This window comes from Crinia signifera, chromosome 11 (genome assembly GCF_055691185.1).
Source record: "Crinia signifera chromosome 11, ASM5569118v1, whole genome shotgun sequence".
Taxonomy (NCBI): domain Eukaryota; kingdom Metazoa; phylum Chordata; class Amphibia; order Anura; family Myobatrachidae; genus Crinia; species Crinia signifera.
The window spans coordinates 73320198-73334377 of NC_139227.1; the positions used below are offsets into that span (position 1 = coordinate 73320198).

The 14180-nt window shown below is 47.0% G+C and overlaps 1 protein-coding gene across 1 annotated transcript in view; it reads left to right on the forward strand.

Moving 5' to 3' along the window:
* The first annotated feature begins 5197 nt into the window (after positions 1–5197).
* The window catches only part of LOC146045754 (phospholipase A and acyltransferase 4-like), a 169350-nt gene continuing 160367 nt past the window's right edge, over positions 5198–14180 (forward strand). Inside the window, exon 1 of the mRNA XM_083164801.1 lies at positions 5198–5241. Coding sequence (XP_083020927.1) covers positions 5230–5241 — 12 coding nt within the window. The 5' untranslated portion in view covers positions 5198–5229. The remainder of the gene's footprint in view (positions 5242–14180) is intronic.

The following is a 14180-nucleotide window of genomic DNA, read 5'->3' on the forward strand; positions in this document are numbered from 1 at the left end:
TTAAGGTCTAAATGGGCCTGGAGATGAAAATTATTAAGGGCCTATTATGCGCAATACTAGGGGTTGTGGCCAGCACCTAATAATGTGGGGGGCGTGACCAGTGTTCTGTTTGGGTGGTCTGCACATGGGTGTGTCTCTATTTGTGTAAATACTTTCAACTAATTATATATATGCCTGTAAAAGGCAGGGAGCTGGCATAGGAAAAATACAGGGAAATATATTTGTGGGTGCACTCCAAAGGTGCACCCGCAGGACGCCGATGTCTTAAGATACTTGCGGGGTGAGGCGGCACTCCAATCATAAAAAAATTACTGAAAGCCAAAACTTGGTAGACAACATTTCAGCACCTTTTATGTGGTCACCTAAATTTACCACACTTGATACCCCTTATACAAATCATGCAGCACAATAGTAACCCCCTTATATTGTACTTGTCTCTTACACATTATGCCACATGGAATGAGCCAAAGTTCACACTATGGCACACGGATTGAGTCAAAATTCACGTTATGCCACACAGATTAAGGCAAAATTCACATTTTACCACATGGATTGAGCCGAAATATACACTATACCAAATGGATTGAGCAATAATGCACAATATGCTTCATAAACAGGGGCATTGCGTGCCAACATCGTGCATTAAAAATGTACACCATAATGCCCATTACAAGTTTAGCCACACACCATAATGTCCATTACGTATTATACCAGACACCATAATGCCTATTAAAAATGATGCTACATAAGTGCTGCTTACCTACATGCTCATTGCCAGGGGTTCCATGCTCATTGCCTGGGGCTCCATGCTCATTGCCATGTGGGATTACATGCTCATTGCCAAGGGGGAATACATGCTCACGGTAACTGGGGGACAGCCACTGCTGGGCAGAAATGAAATCCATTGACAGCCGGGCAGAGAGCAGGGGGCTGCCCAGCTGTATTCAGAGCACTGCAGGTCCCGGCTGTTTGAAATAATAGCCCTTTTACACCAGAAAATGCAGAGACTTACCCGGGAATATGGTCCCAGGATCATGCAGGGATATTCCCGGGCTTTAACACCAGCCTAATCCCTGCATTTTCTGGTGCGAGGGGGAGAGAACCCCCCTTTAACCAACCAGCTATATCTTTGGAACCAACTGACCCATTTACATGAGACCAGTATCATATTGAAGAACTTTTAAGTGGGTTTCAAATGATTGAAACTGGGCTTTTTGGTTCCAGAGAAATCTTCCCTCAAACAACATGAACAGCCATGAAATTACATTTTAGAAATGAAAAAAAATCGGTTTACCTGCAATATCTCTGGAACCAATGAACCCATATGGACCAGCCTGGTATCAGGTTGAAGGCCCAGCGATTTGGGTTCGACTGAATGGTGCCAGAGGGGAAACTGGCAGCCATTGGAACTGGGTGGGGGTTGGAATTTGCGGGTCCCATGTTATCCTATTGGGAAAATGTTCCAGCTTTGCCTGGCGGTATCGCCGATTCCTGGGGGGCTAATGACATGGGGCTGGGCTCGTTGGAAAACCCCGATCCTCAGCTACAAAATGGGCCTGGAGAGTGGGCCTGGAGCTGTAGCTCGATCAGGCTCATTGTTAATCCGGCCCTGTCTATAGATAATGTGTGATTGTTTGTTTATGTTTGCATATACAGTTTCATATATACATGATTATATGTGTTATCTTTTTTATTGTCATATTCAAGAACGAACCGGAGTACCCCTTCCCCTCCTTTTTCCTTTCTTTCTCCTTCCACTCCCTCTTTTCTCTTTATACATACCACTGTTTCCGCAACTATTATTTGTGTATTTTCCTATGCAAACATATTATACTATACTTGGCAATCTTGTATCTGAAATAGATTGTATTTGCTGTACCTAAAATCAATAAAAATTAAATTTGCAAAAAAAAAAAGAAGCAGAGAGCAGCTTTTTATATATGGGAAATCTGTAAATGTTTGCGTCAACATATAACGGTACTTGTTTCCTAGCACGGCGCCCGTCGTAGTTGATCGCATACCTTAACTTAAGGTATGCGATGGACGCAACCGACACGATTTTAGGGCTATTTTTAGCCTTTTGCCCGACAATAAAAAAATCGCGTCCATTGTATGCCTTAAGTTAAGGTCCCGATGCGAACGATGCAACCAACGCGATTTAACATTGAATGCATTGTATTCAATGTTAAATGCCTATGTAAAATCGGGTCCACTGTATGCCATTATAATGGCATACAATGCGACCGATGCGATGGACCCGATTTTACATAGGGAACAATGTTAAATGGGCCAATGGACCCGATTTTTCATTGTATACCCACCCTGATGGGTATTTTACATGACAAATGCCTCCCCATTGTTAAGGCCACCCCACGATTAACGCCAACCCGAAGCATGGCGAGCGCAGCAGTACGCGTCCTCTGACCTTTTCATACCCCCACTATCCACGTCAGCGTGGAGTTGATTCTATATAGTGTGGCAAGCGCAGCGAGCCACCGCATCCGAAGCGCGGCGAGCGCAGCGAGCCCCGCTAGAGGACGCATAATACCTGTGAAGTACACTATATATAGTGTGCGCTCGCCACACTATATATAATCAACTCCATGCCGACGTGGATAGGGGGGTATGAAAAGGTCAGAGGACGCGTACCGCCGCTCCTCGCGGGCGCGCTGCGCTCGCCACGCTTCGGGTTGGCGTTCATCGTGGGGTGGCGTTAACAATGGGGGGCATTTGACTCATCAGGGTGGGGATACAATGAAAATTGGGGTCTGGGGGTATTTAACATTGGGGCCAATGTAAAATCGGGTCTCAGGGACCATTTTACATTGATTCCAATGTAAAAATCGCGTCCATCGCATGTGATTTGGTTGCATGCGATGCGATCGACTCGATTTTTTGGGCCCAATGGATACAATTTTTATCACTGGCGCCGTGCTAGGAAACAAGTACCCATATAACATTGTACCATGTAGGGCGAGCATTCGGGCGTAAATTTGAGTCAACGAAAATTCAGTAGTGGATGTATGAGTCTAAAGTACAGTTCGTGGTAACCAAACTCCATTAAGGTGGAAAACTGTCAAGATTTGGTGGAGCCGGCACAAAAAGAAAACAGCATGGTAGTTCCATGTATTATCATGCGGTATCTTTCTCAGGGGTCCTGAGCAGCTGGAGCAGGGCCACTAATGTCCTGGGAGGCTTGGGCGGTCAGTTCCCTGAGGTAAGGTTGGGCATCACGTGGGTTCAGGAAGTCCTTGTGTGAAGAACCATCATATATACGTAGACGGGCAGGATAGAGCAAGCCAAATTTTTGGTCCTTATCAACTAGTTTGGAGCAAATAGGAGAGAGGGCTTTGCGAGCCCTAGTTAACTCCACAGAATAGTCCTGAAACATAAACAGCTTCTGTCCTTCCCATACAAGATCTTAAATTCTGCGGGATGCTGACCATAATGTCTTGTGCAGGAAATTGAGACATTTAAAAAGTGTGACTCTGGGTTCTTCTTAGATATAGGAGAGGCATATTCTCGCTCAGCGTACGGCGCCATATTAGATGTGGAGCGGCACTTTTCTTGCCGGGTTGCGGGGGTAGCTGACGGTGCTGATGGAGTCATGAAGCAGTCCATCTCGGGCTGGGGGATTGTGTCTGACAGCTGGGCTCTGAGGTGTCCCGGTGTGTTCGAGGGAGCTCCGTGTATAGCACCCTCACACCATGAGGCTGGAAACGGAAGTCGCCCTTTAATACTTTTATAGTCTGCAAATAGGTATATTTTTTGATAATTTATAGGTTAGTACACTACCAAGCTCCAGACTTTACAGTGTGTGGCTAGTTACTGTGGGCTGGCATCACCTCTGGGACCAGCCCGGTTCCCTTTTCAGAGTCAGAAGTTCATAAAAGAAACCCGGAGACATAATCAATGCTTGTGCCCATGCCCCTTTTCTCAGTTTCCAACAGTGGATGTGCAGCAGTGCAGGTGTTAGGCATAGCATGAAGTAATGTGATTTGAATCATATCACATTACTATTCAGTGATTGTCAGGACAGCCCCCTGTCCCTGCAGCTCACTAATGGCACATCTGGGCAAATAAAGAATCTTTATTGCAGTTGCTTTGATGGGAAATGGTCATTTGGTCGACCATAAGTTGGTCGACAGTCATTAGGTTGACACCATAAGGCTGACATGCTGAAAGGTCGATATGGGTCTAGGTCAACATGGGTTTTTTGAGCCGACATCTGACGTCAGGCAGTATTTCATGCCCTACCATCCACTAGGGCGTGGAGGGAGAATAAAATAGTGTGCTGAGCTTAGTGAGCCACCATGCCCAAAGCATGGTGAGCGGACGTGGTGCTAGGTTTCAGTGTCCTGTGTCGACATTCGGGTAAAAAAACAATGAAAAACCCCATGTTGACTTTTTCGCTGTTGATCTTGCCCATGTCAACCTAATGCTTGTGTTGACCTAATGACTGTCGACCAACTTGCTGTAGACCAAATGATCCACACTCAATGTGATAAGGAATCTTTATTTTCATGGCCATCCCCCAGGTCCAAGGACCTGTCCTGGTTTAAGAAATATTGGGGGAAAATGTGCTGGGGTACCCCTGTATTTCAAAAACCAGGACCAGGTCCTTGGTTTGGTCCTGGCTCCAAAAGTACGGGGATAAAATAGGTTCCCTATATTTTGAAACCACAGGCAGCAAGGTAATACCACAGCTGGGGAGGCTTTTTGTATAGTGAGGACCCAGCAATAAAGGGGTGTGTTCCCCAGGAATCCCTGTCCAGGACTGAAGCCCGGGGCTATATATAAGGTTGGGTATGGGATCCCAACATTCAGGATGTTGATGCTCAGAATCCCGATATATTTTGGTAAGTTTGATAACAAACAGTGTTGGGAGGTTAATTAGGGCCTTAGGGGGCACTGGGCACCCCCCACAAAAGATGAATGCCATGTCTACCTCCCATAGCCTCACCCCCTTTTCAGGCATGTAGGTACTTCTGGCACGGCAGGTCTTCTTTACCCATTAAAATTGGGAGGTATAATGACCACACCACAGAAACCAACCTGAGCATTGCTTTTTCAAGTCATGACTGGCGTACTGGTTTGATTCACCTTAACAGAAAATGGAATTCATGAGACTGTACTGACCACTTCACTATGTCCAGTAATAATTTTTACAATATTTTGTTTAACAGATAAATATAAAGGAAAGCAAAGCAGTAAAGAAAAACAAGAGACATGCCTGTGCAGGTGATTATATATCTACAAGTATATCTGTCTATATCTATCTATCTCTATCTATAATTTTTATTTATAAAATGGTTTGGGATATTAAGACAGATTTCATCAACATGTATGGTCCCGCTAGATCACATGACTGTGCATTATATTCCCACATCAGTACTCCTTAGGCCTGATCTAATTCCATGTCATTTGTCAGGAGATAGTAGACTCTATGTGCCGGGGCACTCTTAACTGGTAAAATATATAATTTTATTTTAAAAAGATTCACAGTTCAGCCAGCCCGACATACGGGCCCTGCCAGCCCGACATATGGACAGAATGTGGATAATATCACACGTGGATAATACCACACACCCATGGCCTTACCCTATGGGATGGGCCCAATCCTGTCCAATTTGGCAGTAAAACTATTGTGGGCCTGACTAGTACCTGAGTGGGTAAACCTGAGTGGGTAACTCCAATGCAATATCAGGTGCTGTGGGTGAATATGTATAGCTAAAGAAGAAAAAGTTAGAGATGTTTCAGGTGCACTCTAGGGATTGTTATGCGGTCTGTTCAACTGATTTGAGAGAAGGTGATTTTATTAAAAATGAACCTTTATTTATATTCTTGTTAAAAAGAGGGGAGATATATATAATTTCTCCTCTCCACAAAAAAGAATGAAAAGAAGTGCATTAATGTAAGAAATAGTGCTTTAAAAAAAATTTGATTGTGAAGTCCTGATTTATTAGTGCGGTTAATTGTACGTTTATATTAACGTGTCATGTACCCCAAGTAGTTTTTCAAACTTATTTTCCTTTTAAATGAGGATATACTTTATTTACATATTTATTCAGTTTCCTCTTAATTAGGTAATCCTCTCTTTGGCCCTTATTCTGATCGGTGCGGAAATTCCCGCATTCTTACGGAGCGGTCCGCACGCCACGGTGTTTTTCCGCATGCGGCCATCGTCCGTAGAAACGCCCACGTGTCCTCCGCATTCGGACGGACTCACTCTTTAAGAACAGGGCGTGTTTACGGACGACATACAAAGCATGCGTGTGCGGGAGAAACACTCCGATTCGGCACGGTATTACAGAGTATTACAGAGTATGCTCGGGAATACCGCATCCGAACGGGAGCCAAGCGGTGCTACCGCACGTAAGCGGAGGATTTACGCCAAACAACCCACTATGAAGTATCTTCTGCAATACATCACATGACCCACTTATTCAATTACCTACCCTCATAAAAAACAGCTTATTTGGAATTGGAATCAATTAGATTCCAATATATCCTTACAAGCATGCCTAACACATGCATTGCACACATTAACCCTTACAGCAATTGAAGTGCAATGGTTTCAATTAAAGCACTGACAAGCGTCCTATTAGTGAGTAATGAGTAAAGGAGTAGATTCTATTGGGTTCAGGTGTTAATGGTTGTAGTCATTAGGCGTACGTTCGCCTACCGCATGAACGAGTGGTGTACGCAAAGCAATAGTACACTTGTGGACACCGCACATTTCTGCCCTTTTTGATCGCGTGCATTCGGAGTGGTTTCCGAATGTACGCCCCCCAACATAAGTGTACTCCCCCGTGTCCGCCCATGTTTCCGCCCCGTTTTGCCCACTTTGAAACTACGCCCATGTGCCATTCCGCATGACGCCCATAATACGCCCATATTTCCCGACTGATTGCGGGCAACAGTTTTGGACGGGATTTTGCCGAACTGGTACGGAGTCTAGGCGTGGCACATGCGCGTTGCGTTCTCTACGCATGCGCAGACGGCGAAAAGACGCGATCCGTAAGAATGCGGTAAAGTCCGCGTCAATCAGAATAAGGGCCTTTATTTTGTTGTCTAAAAGCCCATACACACTTGCCGACTTTCATCTGAAAAGCGCTCAAAACAGCTGTTTTGAGCGCTTTTCAGATGAAAGTCGGCTTGTGTGTATGACCCAGGGGTGACCGATTAGCGATGATGCGCACTCCCGCATCATCGTTAGCAAAGTCCACTGTCGGCTGCTTTTACCAGCATGCCAGCGATGATGGATGGTTTTTCATCCATCATCGCTGTGTGTGTACATGGCAGCCGGGCTGAAAGATGAGACACTTTCAGCCCGGCTCCCTCCCCCGTCCGCCCTGCTCCTAACGGAGCATACAGTGAGCGCACAGCCTGCCCACCCAGCACACCGTATGCTCCCTCCCCGCTCCCTCCCCCTGCTTCCCCGCCCGCCCTGCTCCTAACGGAGCATACAGCGCACAGCCCGCCTGCCCTGCCCCTAATAGAGCATACTATATGCAATACGCCCCACTCCCTCCGCCATCTTTCTCGCCCGCCCTGCTCCTAACGGAGCATACCACATGCAGCATGTCCCGCTCCCTCCCCCTGCTCCCCCACCCGCCCTGCTCTACGGAGCATACAGTACGTACCCTGCCCGCCCTGCTCCATCCATCTGCGCTCATGGCCGCCTTGCTCCAAATGGAGCATATAGTATGCCAATACTGTCACTAATGAATGCAGGGCGGGGGATGAGAACACCAGAAACTGTGGCTGCATCCCCCGCCGGTAATAAGTACCTGTACCCTGGCATTGTAATAAAATATACAACAAATGTTTTATATATATATATATATATATATATATATATATATATATATATATATATATATATATATATATATATAACCAAGGAAAACAGGTGTCACTCCTGGGGCGAAGTAATATGTATGACTATATGTAATGAGATGCGAATTTGCGGCAAAAAAGTGCGATATGGTGCGATTTCGAGCGATTTTTAAGTCCTGAAAATGTGCGATTTTCAGTCATGAAAATCGGCACATTTTCAGTACTGTGCGGTGTGTTGAAACAAAAAAAAAAAAAAACGGCGTGCGGTCCCCCCTCCTAAGCATAACCAGCCCCGGGCTCAAAAAGCCGGTGCTGGTATCATAAAATCAGAGGGACAAACAAATAGGGGTTCCCTTGATTTAATGAAACCAGCACCAGGCTCAAGGTCCAGCGATGGTTCCCAAAATACGGGGGACAAAATTACTAGGGGTCCCCCGTATTTTAAGAACCAGCACCAGACCCAACCAGCCAGCAGGGTAATGCCACAGCCGGGGGACACTTATTATATAAGGTCCCGTGGCTGGTCAGCATGGGCAGGGGTCCTGGGGAAGTGGGGACCCCCCCAATGAAGGGGTCCCCCCCCCTCCAGGACTTACCAGCCCATGCTGAAAGTCCGGGGCTGTCCCCGATACCCCTGGGCGGTGGGCATCGGGCTGATGAAAAGTGTAAAAAAAAGAATAAAAACTATTGTCTTATACTGTAGAACTATGATTCCCAGCAAGCCTACCCCGCATGCTGGGACTTGGAGAACCACAAGTCCCAGCATGCGGGGTATTAAAGGGCCCGCTGGCACTTGTAGTTCCACAGTACAAAAAATTGTTAAATAAAACACACTGACACCCAGAAAAATAAAAGTTTAATACATCCACAGCCCACACATACTGATACTTACCTACCTTGAGCCTGTAGGTCGGTCCCTGGATCCTGGGTCCGGGGCTCCTGGGCTGAAGAGTCCGGTTCCGGGGCCTTGGTCCAGGTTCCGGGGCTGGTCCAGGGTCCTGGGCTCCAGGGCTGAAGAGTCCGGTTTGGGGCCTTGGTCCTGGTTCTGGGGCTGGTCCGGGGTCCTGGGCTCCAGGGCTGTGTCTCCGGGGTCCAGGATCCGAAGTAATCCAAAAGGGGTACCTAAGAAAGGAAATCCTACTCACCTGGTCCCCGGCGACGACCCCGGCATCTTCTCCGGCAGACGCGCTGCTCCCGGCTGGTACTCGCTCACGGACTGGAGAGGCGCAGAGATGTTTCATCTTTGCTTTCATCAATGATATGGCCGCGGGACCTTATATAATAAGTGTCCCCCGGTTGTGGCATTACCCTGCTGGCTGGTTGAGTCTGGTGCTGGTTCTTAAAATACGGGGGACCCCTAGTCATTTTGTCCCCCGTATTTTGGGAACCAGCGCGGGACCTTGAGCCTGGTGCTGGTTTCATTAAATCAAGGGAAACCCTATTTGTTTGTCCCTCAAACAAAATAGGATACCAGCACCGGCTTTTTGAGCCCGGGGCTGGTTATGCTTAGGAGGGGGGACCGCACGCCGTTTTTTTTCTTTTAACTATTTTTTTTACAACAGAACCATGCACAGATCTCAATGATCTGTGCATGTTTCTGATAAAATCGCCAGTCAGAACCTGGTCTATTTTTTTTGCGATTATTAGTAACCTTTACTAAAAATCGCAACCCATTAAATATGCGAGTTCTATACTTTTTAATGGGAAAACATCTGGATGCGATTTTTAGTCTAACTAAAAATCGCACCTTTAAAAAATGCGATTTTTGCCGCAAATTGCACCCTATAAAATATGCGATTTTCGGGAAATGCCCGAAAACGGCATATTCTGCGGAAAAAAACCGCAAAAAAAAAAAAATCTCCTCCCATTACATTTCGCCCCTGGTCTTTGTGCAAACTGAAATGGCTTGCACCAGCTATATTTATACCTATATATCTACACGGGTTGTGGTCCGGGAACAATATATATATATATATATATATATATATATATATATATATATATATATATATATATATATATATATATATATATATATAAATAAAACATTCCTATGCTGGGCAGAAAAGTGGTCTGTACACCAATTTGCAAAAAAAGAAGTATTTATCAGAGTAAAAACAGTTTACAGCACATGGCAACATACTGTACTGCAAAAATACATTTTTCTGAAGAGAGGGCAGGTTACTTATCATATGTCCATTGCTTCTATAACCGGCATAATTTCAGGACACCTGTCACCACCTCAGAGCATGATACCCGACATCCTGTTTCGGTGGTGCTACCACCTTTATCAAGGGTACAAAGCAAAGTGAAACTGTTGCCAATAAATAGAGCAGACGGTGGCACCAAAATCAAACAAACATACCTCACCTGTTAATCATAACACCGGAGTTGAGAGGCACTTGCGGGACCATGGAACGCATGAAGCTGACCGTGGAACGCACTTCCGCTTCCGGTCCAGGTTCACCGCTAACCAAAACAAAGTAAACAGTGCATAGGCTGCCGGAGGAGCATACAGACCAGCTGCAGGTGGTGCCGTCAATACGACCGCTTGCCGCGGTCCTGTGTTCAACACACCATCGGTGTATATCACACCGTCCAGCGGCCGGGTCAATGGACATAACATCACTTCCTGCCAAGTGGAACACACAGAGTAAGGTCGTGGAACGCACAACCATTGCTCTGGCTCCACCGCTGTCAATCACATCTCCGTGCGGTGCAATCTATGCGGCTGTGAAACGCACAGCCATGAGACATGCCTAGTCAATGATATAGAAACAATCAGGTACTATTCAGAACATACCAGGTTAGCCCAGGGTGTAGATATACACAAGGGAGGATTTACTGTATGTTAAAGATAATGGCAACCACCATTCTGCCCTATATGAGACCAACACCATGTGACATATCTAAATCATGGAATAACATGTGTGTCCATCCCGGCTAGGACACATGATACATGTCATCAATAATTTATAACAAAAGGTGTGCAAATATATACACCAAGTGACACAAATATATACATATACAAACAAAAAGGAAAATATCATACATAATCGCAAAACAAAGAAGGGAATGAACCCCTTTATGTACACGAACTAATAAAGGCATAGTATACACTCAAATGCCTCGCATCATGGCCAACAAGTACCTTCAAACGATAAATGAATTATAGACATGCGAGTAGTCCCACTACAGAAAGACGTTCATATTGAGCTCCTCATTAAGCCCATTAGGAGCTAAAGAATTCAAGTTATACATAAATTCGCATTCCTTTTGTAATAGGGAAAGATGCCAGTCGCCACCCCTTTTGGGTGGTTTAATTTGGTATAGAGGCATAAACTTAAAGTCCCACATCGTGTGGCTGGCCTCAAAGAAATGTCTCGCCATAGGAGGAGTAGTTTGATCATGTATCAGCATACTGTAGCTTTTTTAATTGAGGAGCGATGCATCCCTATCCGCTCCTTGAGCATCCGGATAGTTTCACCCACATAGAGGTATTGACATGGGCAGACAATCGCATAGACGATAAATTTACTATCGCAGTTCATACGTTGTTTGAGTTTAAATTCGGTACCACTTCTAGAGTTCAGGAAGGTGTCGCCCGTGATCATGTATTGGCAGTTGACGCACCCAATGCACCTATAGGCACCACTTTTACCACCCAACCAGGTGTTTCTGTTGGCTGTCGGACCAATATCGGAGGATGTAATCTGGTCTTTAAAGTTGCTGCTCCGTTTAAATGCGAATAGCGGTTTTTCGTCACAAACAGTGCCCATGGTGGCATCTGATTCTAGTATGTGCCAGTGCTCAAACACCACTTCTCTAAGCTTAGCTGAGGCTATAGAGAATGTGGTAGGAAAAATCATATGCTGTATTGTCTTATCCCGTTTGGGCTGGGATAGTAGAGTATTCGGTACTTGTGTAGTTTCACGGCGCCACCACGCGCACAGTCTCTCATGAAACTTGGCAGCTTGCCAGACTCTGTGTTTACTGTGCGCGCGCCGCTCTAGATGTAATGTACGTTATCAGCATAGAGCTGACAGGCCATTGCGGTACTTGTAGTTCCAAACTGGACGCCACGGCACACCGCTAACAAACGGGGCTTCTAAACTAGACACCCCGGCACACCGCTATCAAAGGGGGTGTCTAGATTTAGACGCTAAAGTGTCTAAATCTAGATTCCCTGCAAACCTCTAAGAAGGGGGCATCTAAATTTAGACGCTAAAGCGTCTAAATTTAGTTGCGTCTAGGGGTACATAGGGGTGCACTGTGCAAAACACTATTAAACCTGTTCACAATGACACTAGTCAACGTAACAGCTGTCGACCGTGTTAATTCCACTATCCACGCCACCCCGAAGCGTGGCGAGCGGACGCAGTACGCGTCCGACCGACCTTTTCATACCCCCACTATCCACGTCGGCGTGGAGTTGATTTTATAAAGTGTGGCGATAGTGGGGGTATGATAGTGGGGGTATGAAAAGGTCGGTCAGACGCGTACCGCGTCCCCTCGCGGACCTCGCTGCGCTCACCACGCTTCGGGGTGGCGTGGATAGTGGAATTAACAAGGTCGACAGCTGTTAGGTCGACTAGTGTCATTGTGAACAGGTTTAATAGTGTTTTGCACAGTGCACCCCTATGTACCCCTAGACCAGGGGCGGATTGGCCATTAAAGTTACCGGGAATTTTCCCGGGAGGCCGGCCGATAGTGAGGCCGACAGCTACTGGTGACACTGTGACATGTGACTGAAGGGGCCGGCCACAGCGGAGTTATGGGTAATAGCACCAGTGGCCGTGCCCGGAAGTGGTCCCCATCTCCAGCTTTGTGCGTGTAGGGGGCTTCCTGCTTCTTCATTTTTACAGAGGACGAGGCCAGCCGCAGCGATCACCAGCAACTCAAGTGGTGCAGCTGAGGCTGGGAAGACAACGGGGGAGCCAGTCAGTGAGCGTACTGAGCAGAGAACACATCCTCTCTCCCCCGCGCTGCTGCTGCTGCTGCTTTCAGTGGCTGCTGCCTGTCACACTACAGGCAGCAGCGCCAGCAGAATGAAGCCCTTCCCAGCTCCCATGTCCCAACCCCCCTCTAACTTACTGTACAGCAGTGACTGTCACCAGAGACTGGACAGGGGGCGGAGCTACACGGATCGGATGGGCGGAGCCACACGGGGCAAGGGGGCGGAGCTACACTGGAGAACAGCAGGGCTGATGAAAGGAGAAGATGAGCTGCCACAGATTTTAAGGTAAAAAAAAAAAGTGTATGAGAGCGAGTAATACTGTCAGCAAACTGTGTCCAGATGGAGCCATCCTCATTGTACCTGTCCCTGGCGCAGCAATCAGCGAGAGTGCGCTGGGGATTCTGGTATCTGTGCGTCTCCAATGCTTGCCCCCCCATACTACCGGCAGCGGATGTGGGCGTTACATATAGGCAGCGATACTACTACCGGCAGCGGATGTGGGCGTTACATATAGGCAGCGATACTACTGTCGGCAGCTGGTCTGGGTGTTACATATAGGCAGCGATACTACTTTCGGCAGCTGGTGTGTGTGTTAAATATAGGCAGCGATACTACTGTCAGCAGCTGGTGTGGGCGTTACATATAGGCAGCGATACTACTGTCGGAAACTGGTGTGGGCGTTACATGTAGGCAGTGCTACTGTCGGCAGCTGGTGTGGGCGTTACATATAGGCAGCGATACCTATTTCAGCAGCTGGTGTGAGCGTTACATAGAGGCAGCGCTACTACTGACAGCAACTGCTGTGGGCATTACATATAGGCAGCGCTACTACTGTCGGCAGCTAGTGTAGGCATTACATATGGGCAGCGCGACTACTGTCGGCAGCTGGTGTGGGCATTACATATAGGCAGCGATACTACTGTCGGCAGCTGGTGTGGGCATTACATATAGGCACCGATACTACTGTCGGCAGCTGGTGTGGGCGTTACATATAGGCAGCGCTACTACTGTCAGCAACTGGTGTGGGCGTTACATATAGGCAGCAATACTACTGTCGGCAGCTGGTGTGGGCGTTACATATAGGCAGTGCTACTACTGTCGGCAGCTGGTGTGGCCGTTACATATAGGCAGCGATATTACTGTCGGCAGCTGGTGTAGGCGTTACATATAGGCAGCGATACTACTGTCGGCAGCTGTTGTGGGCGTTACATATAGGCAGCCATGCTACTGTCGGCAGCTGGTGTGGGCTTTACATATAGGCAGCGATACTACTGTCGGCAGCTGGTGTGGGTGTTACATATAGGCAGCAATACTACTGTCGGCAGCGGATGTGGGCGTTACATATAGGCAGCGATGCTACTGTCGGCAGCTGGTATGGGCT